Below are 16074 nucleotides of genomic sequence, written 5' to 3'. Positions count from 1 at the left end.
TCCACACGTTCGGCCAAGCGTAGCACGGGAGCACCCCTGTGTTTGCACTCCAAGTTTCCCTAGATGAAATGAAGACAAAAAACAGGGAACAAGATTCGCCCCTGGCAGAAGCTCGGCACAAAGATGTGTAGATCTTACTCCTCTCCATTGATGGCGCGAGCCATATAACAATACTTAACCCATACTCTAGCTAGGGTGACCGCGGACAACATAGACACCCCCATAGGAGGGTTTCCTCCACCTCATTGGCGCCAGAAGGTAACAAACGGTGAGGGAACCAGCATCGGCGGAGTCTCTTAGGAGGAAGACCTAGTTGCCCTATTTCTCGACAGGTGGTGGCCACTAGGTAATATTCACTAGCTTATCTATTATCGTTTTTTCTAGACACACTTGTATATTGGTAGACACACTTGTAATGCAAGTAAAGTACTCCCTCCATTCAAAAATATAAGTTGTTTTCGATATTCCAATATGAATGAAACACGAACTGAAATGAGTGAACAGGCACCATAAAACTTGTCTATTTTCATCCGATTCAAAGTAGAAAAAGTACTTCCTCGGATCCATATTACTTGTCGATGATTTAATACAAAGTTAGTGTAGGAGATATGCCCTAGAGGCAATAATAATTGATATTATTTATCTCCGAGTTCATAATTATGTTTATGTTCCATGCTATAACTGCTATGGTTCTCAAGTCTGCAATAACCACGAGGCTCGGAGGAAGACTCATATGCACGTGTGGAATAATAAACGGTAAAATGTATTCCTAGTCTGGCCTCTAAGACTAGCTCAAGTGTTGCATGATGGTTATGTTTTCCTGATCATGGGCATGTCTATGTCAGCAACCTTGAGGGCACAATGTTAAGAGAACATTTGTGTTGAATCGACCCGGCATGATGTTATGCTAAGAGATTCATTCGTCACAAGTTAATGGTACATAACACAGAGATGGTTAACGTTTGCATGATTCCTTAGACGATGAGAGTATCGAGTTTCTTCATGCTTGCTTCATGAACTTTGGGGTTTGTTAAACGTCATCCGTAAATGGGTGGCTTTTACGCCGGCTTACGGGTTCATGGAAAAGTGTGTCAAGTAACTTCATAGCTCAAGATTGGGATTTGCTCCTCCGACGATGGAGAGATATTCTCGGGCCCTGTCGGTATTACGGTATCCATCATCGTCTGGCCAGACATAGTGTGATTTGATCACTGGGATGCCGGAACACGGAAACGAGAAAAGAGAACAAAACCGGTAACGAGGTAACTTGCATGGTGGACAAATTGTTCGTCCATGGGCATGCAATAAATCTCACCTCGGGTGTTTGTGACATATCGCGAAGCAACAGGAATAGCTCACTGCAACTGGAGGTTCACTCGAATATTCATTCGTGTGGGTATAGGGGTCAATATGGGTGTCCACGGCTCCGATGTTGATCATTGATCGGAAGGGGTTCCAGGTCATGTCTATACTTCACCGAACCTATAGGGTCACACGCTTAAGGGTCATCTATCTGCTGAATACTAGACAGGGAGTCTGAGAGAAAATCACCGAAAAAGTTTCGGACACCGGAAAGTTTCGGACAGCGGAATCGTACCGCAGAGAGAGGTCATCGGATAAGTTTCGATGATACCGAAAAGTTGTTTCGGGATACACCATTAAGTCAAATTGGTTTCGGCACATGCCTGATAATTCTTGGAGGATGCCAGAATCATTCTGGAAGCTTTTTGGAATTTTCTGAGATAAAAACCGGAAATGTTCCGGAGCTACCGGAGCCACTTCAGATGCTTTTCGCAGATGAAAATCACTAAACCGGAATTGTTTCGGAACGCGTTGAAAATAATTTCGGTGGGTACTGGAAATGTTCTAAGCCCACATAAATATTTTCAGTTCGAACAGACGCTGAAAAATGTCGTCGTGAATAGTGAAAGTGCTTTTTGGGATATTTTATGGTGAGTCACCTTTTGGGATAGCTCCAGAAGGCTTCTAGAAGGGCTTGGGGGCCAAGCATGCTCCTCATGGGGGTCCCCCAAGGGGGTTGGCCAGGCCACATGTGTGGGGATCCATGGAGCTCCACTTCACTCCCCATTATGCCCTTCATGTGTGACATTTGCATGGGCATTTTTGGTTTTTGTGAGCCATCCCTACCCCTTGGCTTTCCTATAAATAGAGGAGGAGTGGGCAGCCCAAACCTCATCCCTTCTCATATACAAGTGCCATGCAACGATCTGGCTTCTCTCTCCCTCCCCGCGAAATAGTTTCGTAGAGCCGAAAGGCTGTCTGGGTTCCGGCAGGAACTAGTTCTGGACGGCGAAGCCCTGCCGGATAGATGACACCATATGTGTGCAACTCTGTAGAGAGATTGTAGTTTCGGTCTTAGTTCGTGAGTGCCTCCCGAAGGGCTGTCCATGTGACCGTCGCGTTTCGAAGGTCCTCCCGAAGGGCTGTCCGAGTGACCGTTCGAGTTTCGAAGGTCCTCCCGAAGGGCTGTCCGCGACACCGTCCGGGGGGACTGTTCGACCGCCTCCCGGAGGGCTGTCTGAGGAGCAGATGAGGGTATACATCCTCGCGGTTGGGAGGTTGTAAATCCTAGCTGCGGGGATCTGCACCGCCGATCGTCATCGACTCTACTTCCCGCGGCGCTACGAGTCGGTAACAAAAAAGATCAAACCATGTATGCAGTCTCCATAGTGGTCCTGGGCTGGTGCGTAGGTCGGAAATTTTTTGTTTTCTGCTGCGTTACCCTACAGTGGCATCAAGAGCCGTGCTATGCGTAGATGCAGGTTTCGATCTAGAATACATGGAGATGTATGGGTATTGCATAATATAATTAGGTAGTAGATGAGATCTATTACTGAAAATTATTTATGCGGGTGACAGATGAAATCTGTTACCCGAGGTTCTTGTTGCTTCCCTAGAATTTGCGTTTGCTCAATCTCGAGACAGCATGGTGGAATTTGACAAAGTTCGGGCAATCCGTGATCCTGATTGATCATGGAAGTGCTATCAGTTCTTTGGGTTCTGCCGTAGTCAAAAGAAAGATGAAATTCGCAGATGAAAGGGCATTGCAGATATGATCTGCACGGGGGTCATACGTATGACGAAGTTTAGTATGGGGCTCGAGATTTAATTATCTCGTGTTTCATACACCCCGAGATGTTAATCTAGCAACTTGAATAATCATACTTGATGATCAAATGTTGGTAGCTGCGGTTTTAGTCAAAACCTTAGAAGCCACGTAAAATAAATTTTGCATAAACCGATTAGAGGCGTCTAACTTGGTTTTGCAGGATGTGCATGTGATGTGGTATAGCAGTGCTCATACTAATTTGATTATGTATGAGATGACTATATGATGTAATTTGATTAGCATGACCCCCGTGTCATGATTCGGCATGATGGCTGGAGCCATATGATTGCACTTTAATGACCTGTGTGTCAACCTTGTTGTAATGCATTATTTTGTTAGCTATAGAGATAGCAATATTATCTGGTGCATCGACAAGGTGGTGGCAATCTTCGCGAAGGTGAACACTGACGCGAATGCCGAAGACGAAGAAATGAAGGACTTCTCCGTCAGAAAGGGCTATACCATATCATGCTATTATGAATTGCCTGAGATGTCTATCCCTTATGATGCACCCTTCTTGATTGCGCGGTAGTCGCTTTTTATTAGGGTGATCTCTCACTTAAAATATCAAAGTAGTTAGTGTTCACCCAAGTGTAGCACCGTCTGAAATTCGTATCTTTTCGGGGTGCGCCATGTACACATGAGCACGAACGAATCGAGAGGAATGAGGCGGGTGAGGTCAGACCTAGCAGCAAGATCACTTGGTTGTCTTTGACGTTCAGGCAGGAGAGTCCTGAGCTCGGAACACGCCCATCGAAAGATGAACAAGAATCACATAGAGATGTGATCGGCAAGTTGGCCTACCGATTGAAATTCGTGTCATCAGTGATGAACCCGTCAATGGCATCGAATAGAAATATGGATCTTGAATCACTCTAAATCAATTATGAGAGATATTGATTTGAATGGGAGCGTACTGTTGAATTAACGTGTTTAATTCTCAGTGCAATTAATTATGAACACTGTTTAAGTGTTTCTTGCATAATAGTTGTAGAATAATGGCTCGCATTTCCACCTTCCCTATTAAAATTGAATAGCTATTAAATATCTGGTTAAAACTTTACGATTGGTAACGTAATATGAGGATTGTCCTCAAAAGTGCCGAGAAGGACTTTGTCCTATCGCATGCTTTCCGTATCCTCCCGCTAATGCTATGGATCATGTGACTCTCGTCCTTCGATCCAAAAGCTAGAATTCTGTTACGGTCAAGTGGAATATGTTTGCTTCCATGAAACCCAAACTTCGAAAGTTGGGATAGTTATATGATATTCATGGAACTGAAAATTATTTTCAGATACAAACAAAGCAATGTTTGTTTGCAAGTATTAGTAAAAGTGTTTACTATGTATTTGACTGTTGGGAAAGGGATCCAGAAGAACGGCTGTCATATAATGAAAGGTGAATAAAACAACAACTTAAAGAGAAAGGAAGTGTCCAAAGGGTGTTAGTATGCCTTACACGCCTAGGAAGTCCGGGGCTAATGCCACTCTTAAGTTGGGTGCTTCTTCTGAGAGTAGGAGAAATACTAAAAGTTAAACTGCTAGAAGTATCAAGGCAAAAGGAAAGAAGACTGGAATATCCAGCTCATGTATGAATGTCATACAAGTTTTTGATGTATAGAAGGCTGGTCAAAGATATAGTTCTTGCGAATTATGGTTAAACATGTTAATCACTAATTCTTGGGTATTGTGAGTTCATCACAAAAATGCCCGCTCGATTGCATTCTGTTGCAACTCGATGTAAGAACTACTATGGCCTGAAAGACTAGCTAGAAATGAGGTTAAGGTATACACAGGGAACAGGGTAAATGTTACTATACCTTCCATCGGTGTATTGCCGTCTGTATTTATTTTCATAATTCATTTAGAGTTTTACAAACTCTATCCCATTGCATAAGGTATCTTGCAAGAAGGTTGTTCATAAGAGAACTTTTTATGTTCGATGTTATGAATAACACAAGGGCCATACTTTCATTATGAATGAGATGTATGTTATGAATATTGATAATAACACAATACCTCTGGGTTTACTTTCATAATTCATTTTAGAGTTTCATACACTCTAGCCCATTGCACAATGTTTGTTGCAAAAGAGTTGTTCATAAAAACAACAATTGTTGTTAAGTATTATGAATAACATAAGGGCCATACTTCCATCATCGATGGGACGTATGTTATGAATATTGAGGGTAATATGATACATCCATAACACGGACGCTAAATGTCGCAAGACTAAAAGAATACCACACAAGTGTGGCACTACATTTGGTCACATTGGAGAAACCCGCATGGAAAATTCCATTATGATGGATTTTGAAGTATTTTTGATTTTGAATCATCTGACACTTGCAACTTTCCTCCGAAAAGTGAAGTGACTAAAATACCGTTCACAGGCCATAAGGAACGAACAACAAACTTATTAGTGATCATACATTTGATGTGTGTAGTCCGATAAGTGTTGTTAGTGGTGGATTTATTTATCTTCAGAAATGACTCAAGTAGATATATGGATATTTACTTGATGAGACGTAAGTCTGGATCTTTTGAAATCATTCGAAAGGTTCTCAAAAATGAAGTAGAAGTTATTGTAACAAGAAAATTATGTTTCTGCAATTTGATTGCACAAAGGAATATTTGAGTTACATGTTTAGCGAATGTCTGATGAGTTGTGAAAGGGGTTTCATAAACTTGCACCTCCCGGAACACCACTGCAAGTGGAAAGACCGTGGAGATGTAATCAAACCATTTATGACATGGTAAGGTCAAAGATGACATAAATAAATTTGCCATTATCCTTTTAAAGTGATGCTTTAGAGACTGCGGCTTTTACACTGAAAAGAGCTACATCGGGTCTGTTGAAATGAAGCCATGGTATGGTACGCCCAACCATGTTATATCTTTTCTTAACATTTGGAATATGGGGCTTGTGTAAAAGGTTACAAACCTATTCCAAATCAGACAAGTCCTACTTTGTAGGTTATACCAAAATGTTGGGTATTCCTCCCTCACTATACCGAGGCAAATAGTTTTGCCGCGAAACGGTGTGCTTTTAAAGAGAATGGTTCTTTCAAAAAGGTGAGTGGGAGAATAGTGCAACTCGACGAGATAAACAGTATCTACGTCATCAGATCAAAGGAAAGAGACCTTGGAAGTGATTCCAGAGTTTCCTACTGCGACTGATACGGAAGTCTCTACAATAAAATGTATGAACTTCGGTCGAGCTTGCAGCTGAACCACGTAGGCAAGGCTCGTGCAAACCTCTCAGGTGCGCAAACGAGATATTGTTGTTAGACAACATTATACCTACGATACACAAGGAAGTGTTGATGGGCCCTGACTCCGGAATTGGCTAAATGCCAATACAACCCGAGTTAGTTTCCATATAAGTGATTCAAGATTAAAACCTTGATACACCTTTTGGAAGACTTAGAGTCTAACGAATATTTATGGAACTTAAAACTGATACGGATAAAATGTTTTATCCATAAAGCTCGACTTGTTGAAATAACAAGTTCAAGAGTTGACTACGATGATGTTGTTTTCATCGTAGCGATGCTTAAAGTCGGTTCGGGTTGAACTAGCAATTAATACATATTTCAATCATGGATGATAAAAGGATTTCCATCTGATGGAAATGAAAGCTAGGACTTGTATATGATACAGTCCAAAGTAATTTGTCGATCCAGAGGATGCTAGTAGGTATGCAAACTTCAGAGTTCCAGCAATGGACAAAGGAGAGCAAAATGGAGTTGGAATCTTCGTGTTTTGATGAAATGGTCAAAGGGGTTTTTACTTCATCAATGGGTAACGAAGATACTTGTAATTCAAGAAAGTAAGTGGGAGCGTAATAATATTTCTAAAAACCTTATGTGCTTGGCACATTGGTAATTGGAAATAAATTTCCTGACACGAATTAGGACTTCGTTTGAAAATAGTTTTTCGATGAAGTGCTTAGGCTAAATAGCCTCAATATTAGGCATGATGATCTATGGAGATAGATTTACATTATGGGGCTAAGCAATGAATACATATTGACAAGATGCTAAAACCTTTTAGCATTTAAACGCCAAGGAGTGATTCTTGCCAAAGTCACATGGAAAGAGTTTTTGCAAGACTCGGTGTCCCAAAACACTGATGAGTAAAATACATGATGTAGATTCCACACACTTTTGTGTTTGGATTAATCATGTATTCCATGGTATGTAAAACAACCAGATATGTCCGATACTCCCAAGGTGTTGCGAGTATGGATACCAAAGTGATCAAATTACTGATCATGGGACAACAGTGAAAGATGTCACAGAGTACTAGAGTAAGTACTGATGACATGGTTTTCTCGCAAGCAGAGATCATGAAGAGTTCGTTGTAAAATGTTACATCGATACAGTCTTCATCTTTTCTCCATGCGATTCTCGATTTAAATTAAGAGTTTTGTGTAACACACAATGTGGTGGCACAGTTAGTTGGAATTTGTTCAAACTAGTTACTGTGGCGAATTCTATAACAAGGGCTAAGTATGTTGACGCTTTAGAAGCGACAAAGAAGATGTTGAATCATATAGTTCATTCATGAACTTAGTATAGTTCCAAGATGGCTTTTGACAATGGGACACTACTGCAGGTAGTTGCTCCATAACTCAGTCTGAGGAATCCAGGTTCGACCTGTGATTCACATACATACAAAGCCAAGTCCACACAAAATATGAATTTTGTGAAAACGTGAAAACGCGAGGACATGCAAAGATACACACGGGACTGAAGTCGTCAGATCCGTTGGACATCAGGCTATACCACAAGCGAAGCATAGTTACACCGGTGTGCCAGAGGTGTGAAGTGCATTAGCATAAGCTAGATTATTGACTCTAGTGCAAGTGGGAGTCTGTAGGAGATATGCCCTAGAGGCAATAATAAATGATATTATTTATCTCCGAGTTCATAATTATGTTTATGTTCCATGCTATAACTGCTATGGTTCTCAAGTCTGCAATAACCACGAGGCTCGGAGGAAGACTCATATGCACGTGTGGAATAATAAACGGTAAAATGTATTCCTAGTCTGGCCTCTAAGACTAGCTCAAGTGTTGCATGATGGTTATGTTTTCCTGATCATGGGCATGTCTATGTCAGCAACCTTGAGGGCACAATGTTAAGAGAACATTTGTGTTGAATCGACCCGGCATGATGTTATGCTAAGAGATTCATTCGTCACAAGTTAATGGTACATAACACAGAGATGGTTAACGTTTGCATGATTCCTTAGACGATGAGAGTATCGAGTTTCTTCATGCTTGCTTCATGAACTTTGGGGTTTGTTAAACGTCATCCGTAAATGGGTGGCTATTACGGCGGCTTACGGGTTCATGGAAAAGTGTGTCAAGTAACTTCATAGCTCAAGATTGGGATTTGCTCCTCCGACGATGGAGAGATATTCTCGGGCCCTGTCGGTATTACGGTATCCATCATCGTCTGGCCAGACACAGTGTGATTTGATCACTGGGATGCCGGAACACGGAAACGAGAAAAGAGAACAAAACCGGTAACGAGGTAACTTGCATGGTGGACAAATTGTTCGTCCATGGGCATGCAATAAATCTCACCTCGGGTGTTTGTGACATATCGCGAAGCAACAGGAATAGCTCACTGCAACTGGAGGTTCACTCGAATATTCATTCGTGTGGGTATAGGGGTCAATATGGGTGTCCACGGCTCTGATGTTGATCATTGATCGGAAGGGGTTCCAGGTCATGTCTATACTTCACCGAACCTATAGGGTCACACGCTTAAGGGTCATCTATCTGCTGAATACTAGATAGGGAGTCTGAAAGAAAATCACCGAAAAAGTTTCGGACACCGAAAAGTTTCGGACAGCGGAATCGTACCGCAGAGAGAGGTCATCGGATAAGTTTCGATGATACCGAAAAGTTGTTTCGGGATACACCATTAAGTCAAATTGGTTTCGGCACATGCCTGATAATTCTTGGAGGATGCCAGAATCATTCTGGAAGCTTTTTGGAATTTTCTGAGATAAAAACCGGAAATGTTCCGGAGCTGCCGGAGCCACTTCAGATGCTTTTCGTAGATGAAAATCACTAAACTGGAATTGTTTCTGAACGCGTTCAAAATAATTTTGGTGGGTACTGGAAATGTTCTAAGCCCACATAAATATTTTCAGTTCGAACAGACGCTGAAAAATGTCGTCGTGAATAGTGAAAGTGCTTTTTGGGATATTTTATGGTGAGTCACCATTTGGGATATCTCCAAAAGGCTTCTAGAAGGGCTTGGGGGCCAAGCATGCTCCTCATGGGGGTCCCCCTAGGGGGTTGGCCGGCCACATGTGTGGGGCTCCATGGAGCTCCACTTCACTCCCCATTATGCCCTTCATGTGTGACATTTGCATGGGCATTTTGGGTTTTTGTGAGCCATCCCTACCCCTTGGCTTTCCTATAAATAGAGGAGGAGTTGGCAGCCCAAACCTCATCCCTTCTCACATACAAGTGCCATGCAATGATCTGGCTTCTCTCTCCCTCCCCGCAAAATAGTTTCGTAGAGCCGAAAGGCTGTCTGGGTTCCGGCAGGAACTAGTTCTGGACGGCGAAGCCCTGCCGGATAGATGACACCGTATGTGTGCAACTGTGTAGAGAGATCGTAGTTTCGGTCTTAGTTCGTGAGTACCTCCCGAAGGGCTGTCCATGTGACCGTCCGAGTTTCGAAGGTCCTCCCGAAGGGCTGTCCGAGTGACCGTTCGAGTTTCGAAGGTCCTCCCGAAGGGCTGTCAGCGACACCGTCCGGGGGGCTGTTCGACCGCCTCCCGGAGGGCTGTCTGAGGAGCAGATGAGGGTATACATCCTCGCGGTTGGGAGGTTGTAAATCCTAGCTGCGGGGATCTGCACCGCCGATCGTCATCGACTCTACTTCCCGCTGCGCTACGAGTCGGTAACGAAAAAGATCAAACCATGTATGCAGTCTCCATAGTGGTCCTGGGCTGGTGCGTAGGTCGGAAAATTTTTGTTTTCTGCTGCGTTACCCAACATGGTTACATGCGTGGGGGCTCATCACGAGCTTCGCGGTCTCCATGACCCTGAAAGCAGCAACCGAGCTGGGCATCTTTGACGCGCTCGGCAACGCCGGCAGCCTTGCGATTACGGCGGATGAGTTAGCCTCGCGGCTCCCAACCATGGACAAGGCTGGCGGGTTGGCTCCAGTGGACCGCATCATGTGGCTGCTTGCCTCCTTCGACATCGTCAAGTGCGTAACGGAGGCAGGTCCAAGCGGCGAGGTGATCCGGCACTACAAACCCTCGCCGGTGTGTCGGTGGCTCAGCAGCAACCACGGTGGCCCGTCGCTGGCGCCCTACTCTATGTTCACTACGGACCAGGACTTCTTGATGGCCTGGTAAGCTATGATACGAATGAGTGCTATTGCAATTGTCGTTTAGAACAGTTTTAATAGCGTTCCTCTTACCTCCTCTTTGCACATGAGAGACAAGAGTAAAAAATATATCGGAATCGTTGATCCCATTAATTAGTGGTCTGATTAACTCTTACCTTTTTACACCGTATGTAAAAGGAGGAGGTAAGAGTGATCATGTTAAAATTTGCCTACGGTTTAAAGAATCTAACATCGCCGTGCATTTCAAAGGCAGCAGCTGGGGGCGGCAGCGGGAGGCGGACAAACGGCGTTCAAGAGGACGCATGGGGTTCCGATGGGCAAGCACTTGGGGAGAAACCCTCGGCTCCTCGGGGTGGTCGACAAGGCCATGGTGCAGATCTCGGTGATGGTGACCAGCAAGCTGTTGGAACGCTTCCACGGGTTTGACGACGTGGCCGTGCTCGTCGATGTTGGTGGCGGCACCGGTTCTACCATGGAGATGATCACCTGCAGGTACAAGCATATCAGGGGCATCAACTTCGACCTGCCTCATGTCATCTCCCTCGCGCCGTCTATTCTCGGTACGTCGCCACCTTCTTATGAATTTGACTTGGTCTCGTCACCTTGTGAATAGGGTACTGTGTGCTTTCTCTATAAACTTTTACACACGGCTCATTTACTCTTTCTCTCTTAGCACACTCTCCTAACCACTGCATGCTCTCTCTCTCTCTCACCTGACCCGCGGGTAGTGCTAGTGACTTTAGTCGCAACTAGAATACGGGAGGAGGCTAGGGCCTCCTTATATGGGAGAGTGCCTCACTCTCCTAAAGCCGGACTTTTGTGATGTAGTGGGCTTTCTGCTTGTAGTGGAGTGTCTAAGGCGCACCGGAAATGCCCGAATGTATGTCGATGGACCGGGAGCTGGGCTTGGGCTGCTAACAAGTGGTGTCAGAGCCGTTCCTAGCCGGGTAGTGTGTTCTCTGCTAGTAGTTGAGTGTCTGATGCGCACCAAAAACGTCTGAACATATGCCGATGGACTGGGAGCTGAGTCTGGGCTGCTAACAAGTGGTATTAGAGCTGGCCCCCACGCCACCCTAAGGGTGGCTTCCCTAGGGGGTGAGGTGTCAGGATCCCGACACTCGGGCAGTGCCAGTAACTTTAGTCCCACCTCAGATACGGGAGCAGGCTAGGACCTCCTTATAAGGGAGAGTGCCACGCTCTCCTCAGACCCGTGTTTTGGAATGTAGTAGACTCTCTGCTTGTAGTGGACTCTATGATGCGCACCAAAAACGTTTGAACCTATGCCGATGGACCGGGAGCTGGTCCCGGGCTGCCAACATGCTCTCTCTATCTCTCACTCTCCTATTTTCCTCTACGCTTAAGCTTTACGTGCGAGTTCTAGGAAGCATTTATGCATCCATCTCTATCTCTCTCTCTCTCTCTCTCTGCGCGCTTTTCTTGTTTCAGTTTCTGCCATGCTCTTTCTTTCTGTTTCTCTGTCCTAACCAGATGGATTCCCCTAAAAGGGCAGGAGTAGAGAGACGACTGAACAGACAAACACCGGTTTGTTCACGGGCCCGCAAAGTGCACCTGAAGACAAAACCAAAAATGTCAGTCTCCATGTGTATATCACCTACCCTGGGTGATAAAAATTGCACACTCTTCCTGAGTTCACCTAAGCTTCATTTGGTGGGAACCGAGGATACGGAGATAAAACAGAATAATTAGTTGAATATAGTACGCATGGAGACTCCATGCAAAGTTCACACCTAGGGATGAAAAATGGAGCAAATGAAAACAATAACACATACCGCATATTTTCTCTAAATTGGAGGAGATAGTGTCCAGATAAGAATTAGTGAATATAGTACAATGAGGAATACTATATATTATGCAAAACATCGCGTACATCATATTTAACATCTCCATGGCACTATAAGCCAGGCACGGGTTTTTAGGCATTCAGTTTGACTATAGAAATATGTGTAAATTGCATGAAATTACTAGTTTCGCACTTTCATTCGTCACTGAATCTAAATATATATATATTTTACAACATACTATAACACATGTTTCATCACTCAAATTGAAGACCTAAAACCACATGCCCAACTTATGTTCCCATCCCGAACGAGTGTCAATGTAGTGGACTATCCTATATCGTATTATTAAATTGCATCAATTAATAATTGAACATTCTACCACTTCATTGTAATATTCTCAGGGAATTAGACTTATTATGATTATTCCAGGCCTATCTGACTGTTTGGGTTGCTTCCCGGCCTGGAGTCTCCTTTCCAGGCATCATCATCCAAGTCGGCCTACCAAATAAAATGCCTGAGAAATTGGGAATGCATATCTTAATTAGAGGGGTTGTACTTTTGGTTGTTAGCGTATACACAAATGGCTTATTCCCCAGACGTATGCACCATCATTGGCGTCTTGTAAACTCAACAATTTAATTTTAAGTACTAAAGCCTATAGATCAAATGATCAACACACATGTGTGTACGTGCTGTGCGCATGTACCCGCGGAACTTTCCACTCAGTAGGAATACCATCAGTTTCCTCAGTTCAATGGATTAATTTCTACTAGAAAAAGCATCAATGCCAATCTTTTTGTCACCAGTTCATAAGGGATCAGGTAAAAAAATGTTGTTATCCAGCAAAACCAAACACCCATCACTCAACTCTTTTGTCTTTCCTTGTTTTTGTATTGCAACTGTATTCTCTTTGTTTTGCATGGATGTTGTGACTGTACATTTAGATCATATTTGTATCATTTTCTATTGTTGAGTTCTTTCATCTATGCTTTCCTGTGAGATAATTGAGAACTTAATTAGCTAATGTCAACCCAATGCAGGTGTCGAACATATAGCTGGAAATATGTTTGATAATGTTCCCACTGGAGATGCGATTTTCTTAAAGGTATATATATACGAACTACTGTATCTAGTTCCCTTCTCTGTCATTCTGTATTCCATATGGTGTAAAGTATAATATTACTGAAAACCTGGTAGATACGTGATACACCCTCATTATTTCACATATAAACTATTTTTCAACCAAAATATAGAACGATGTCTATAGAATATTTCTTCAAAATAATTTTCTACTACTGACAAACAATGCATTCGACTTGTAATTCTATAAACACATTGGTAAAGTAATAAAAGTGTTTATCTAGGGTCCAAGCAATCAAGGTGGGTGCCCTTGTGCAGAAGTAATTGAACCCCAGGTTTCCTCTTACTAAGGTTTTCTCCACGGTGCGATGTCGGACAGTGCCACACAACCACTCAAATGTCCTGCCGGATAACCACACTCCTCATATCAAAACCCTCAAATCCATGGAAATCCATGCGCATCGATCATATAGCAAAATTCAACACCAATTCAACAATGCAACACTGCAACAAAGCAAAACGAACCACAACTCAACAATTAAAACATGCCAAAATTAAATTCAACGTCCGTGTACAATAGTGAATCTGCAATGTTTTCATTGTGACAAACAAAGCACATTCCGTTGTGCTAAATAAATCCCCTAAATATTTGAGAATGCAGAGCAGACTTAAACCTACACTTCGAGCAAAGTAGGTTTAATATTACATAACATATTCTAGATACTGAATATTTCTTGAATGTACATACAGACGGTACTCCATATGTTGGACGACAATGACTGCATAAAGGTTCTAAAAAATTGCCATCAAGCTTTGCCAGACAAGGGGCGGCTGATCGCTGTTGAGTTTGTCTTGCCGGCTACTCCAGAGGTGACAAGGGCAGCACAAAATCTCTACATTCTCGATGTGATGATGTTAAATAACTCTGAGGGAGGGAAGGAGAGAACTGCGCAAGAGTTTCTGAAGCTGGCTAGGGAATCGGGTTTCAACGGCACCTTCCAATCAACTTACATTTTTGGAAACTTTTGGGCTCTCGAATTTACCAAATAGTAACCATGACATTTTATGTCGTCTATGCTGGCTACTATTGATAATGTGTGTGAGATTGGCTTGTAGAATTGTTTGTATTATTTATTTCAATAATGATGGACTTTTTAATCAAAACAATGCATGTATCATTATTTGTACCATTTAATATAATGATGATGTTGGTATAATTATTTGTATCACTTATATTTTAATAACAATGTTAAAAACTTGTTATCGAGGTATTCCAGGTGTATTTTTGTATTGCCAATACGTTACCATGAAGAGGTACATAAAAGCATAGAGTAGTTGTTGTTCACAATGTCTCACTTTGGCCCAGTAGCTTTTTCAATAGATCAACACAATTGGTAATTTATTGTTTTTCAATAAAGGTTGGATTTTGTAAGCTCAAGATGAATCATCGAGTGGGTACAAACATAATGAGCACACACCCAGCCTCTACATAGTTAGGATGCACACAGTCAACATTAACACAAGCATGCAAAAAAAACCAGTAAATAGCAAAGTCATATTAGACTCAAGTTTTTTTTTGACTGACAAATAACACAATGTCTTGTTGATCTGCCGTTAAGGGGCGTGACCTCAGATAGCACAGGAAAACCCCTCAAAAGACCCGCTAGACAACCACACTCTTCATATCAAAACCCTCAAATTCATGCAAATCCATGCACATCGATCATATAGCACAAATTCATAACCGATTCAAAAATGCAACAAAGCGAAATGAGTGATAGGAAACAGGGCGGCGGAGCTCAATAGGAGAGGAGGAGGAAGTTGGGAGGGCTCCACGAACGGGATAGGAGGATGGCCCCGAAGGGAAGGATTAGGACAACATTTGCTTCATCGAACGCACCCTCGCCACAGCCACCACGATCTGCCGCCGCCAAAGCCGATGGGAAGCATATAATTGCGCCGTCAGAAGGCCTCAATCTGCGTCCCCAAGGCTTCAAACTGCCACCTCATTGAAACCTAGAGATTGGTCTTGTGGAGCGTGCCATGGAGGATGCCATAGAGAGAGGATAGGATGATGCAGGGGCCGAGAAGATTTGTTCTAGCATGGTAGGGGAGCGGGCGACCGGCGGCGGGTTGAATCAAGAAAATTCATCTTAACTCACACTTTACTTCTAACTTTGATGATTTGCCCCTCCCCCTCCCCCGAGATTGACAGGCGGGCTCGAGGCCACTAGTCATTGACACAATCCTGGGGAAAATCATCAAAACTCTTGTAAAGTGGGCAAATGATCCAAATCCTTGTTTGAACCCTAGCCGGGTTGAGAAGGAAGAAAGCGGGGAGGTAGGGCGAGGGGCATGTGTTTGTGTGGTTGCCTGGGGATGTGGGTTTGGGCGTTGGGGGCCGATGAGGAGACCGTGAGACCAAAAAAAACAAAGTGAAACTGGAAACGGGAGGTGGGCTTTGTCGTAGGAAAAAAATTGATAGTGGTGGGATCCCTTCGAACGAACGATCTATGTACTTCCTCGAGAAGTAAAGGAGATTTATTACCAAGTTTAGTATAAAGAGATTGATTAACCTCCAAAATTACTCTAGCCTTATCAAAGAAGATATTGATTACCATAAGTGAAGTGATTGTATTTATATTGATTGCGTTTGTATTTCCAAAGAAAAGATT

General features: G+C 43.2%; 1 protein-coding gene across 1 annotated transcript; it reads left to right on the top strand.

Moving 5' to 3' along the window:
• The first annotated feature begins 10200 nt into the window (after positions 1-10200).
• Positions 10201-14449, top strand: LOC109775498 (probable inactive methyltransferase Os04g0175900). The gene is made up of 4 exons (XM_073506096.1): positions 10201-10520; positions 10767-11077; positions 11364-11467; positions 14150-14449. The coding sequence occupies exons 1-4, from the start codon at positions 10201-10203 to the stop codon at positions 14447-14449; spliced, it is 1035 nt and encodes a 344-aa protein (XP_073362197.1).
• The last annotated feature ends 1625 nt before the right edge of the window (positions 14450-16074 follow it).

This window comes from Aegilops tauschii, unplaced genomic scaffold, assembly GCF_002575655.3.
Source record: "Aegilops tauschii subsp. strangulata cultivar AL8/78 unplaced genomic scaffold, Aet v6.0 ptg000179l_subseq_2504346:2865697_obj, whole genome shotgun sequence".
Classification (NCBI taxonomy): domain Eukaryota; kingdom Viridiplantae; phylum Streptophyta; class Magnoliopsida; order Poales; family Poaceae; genus Aegilops; species Aegilops tauschii.
The sequence above is the reverse complement of the archived record's forward strand: the minus strand, read 5'-3'. Positions and strand labels throughout refer to the sequence as shown.

Excerpts from the sequence above, each read along its gene's own strand:
- LOC109775498 (XM_073506096.1), top strand. The coding sequence starts at position 10,201 with ATGACCCTGAAAGCAGCAACCGAGCTGGGCATCTTTGACGCGCTCGGC. Across the intron at positions 10,521-10,766 it reads CAGGACTTCTTGATGGCCTG|GCAGCAGCTGGGGGCGGCAG; the intron begins GTAAGCTATGAT and ends TGCATTTCAAAG. Across the intron at positions 11,078-11,363 it reads CCTCGCGCCGTCTATTCTCG|TGGAGTGTCTAAGGCGCACC; the intron begins GTACGTCGCCAC and ends TTCTGCTTGTAG.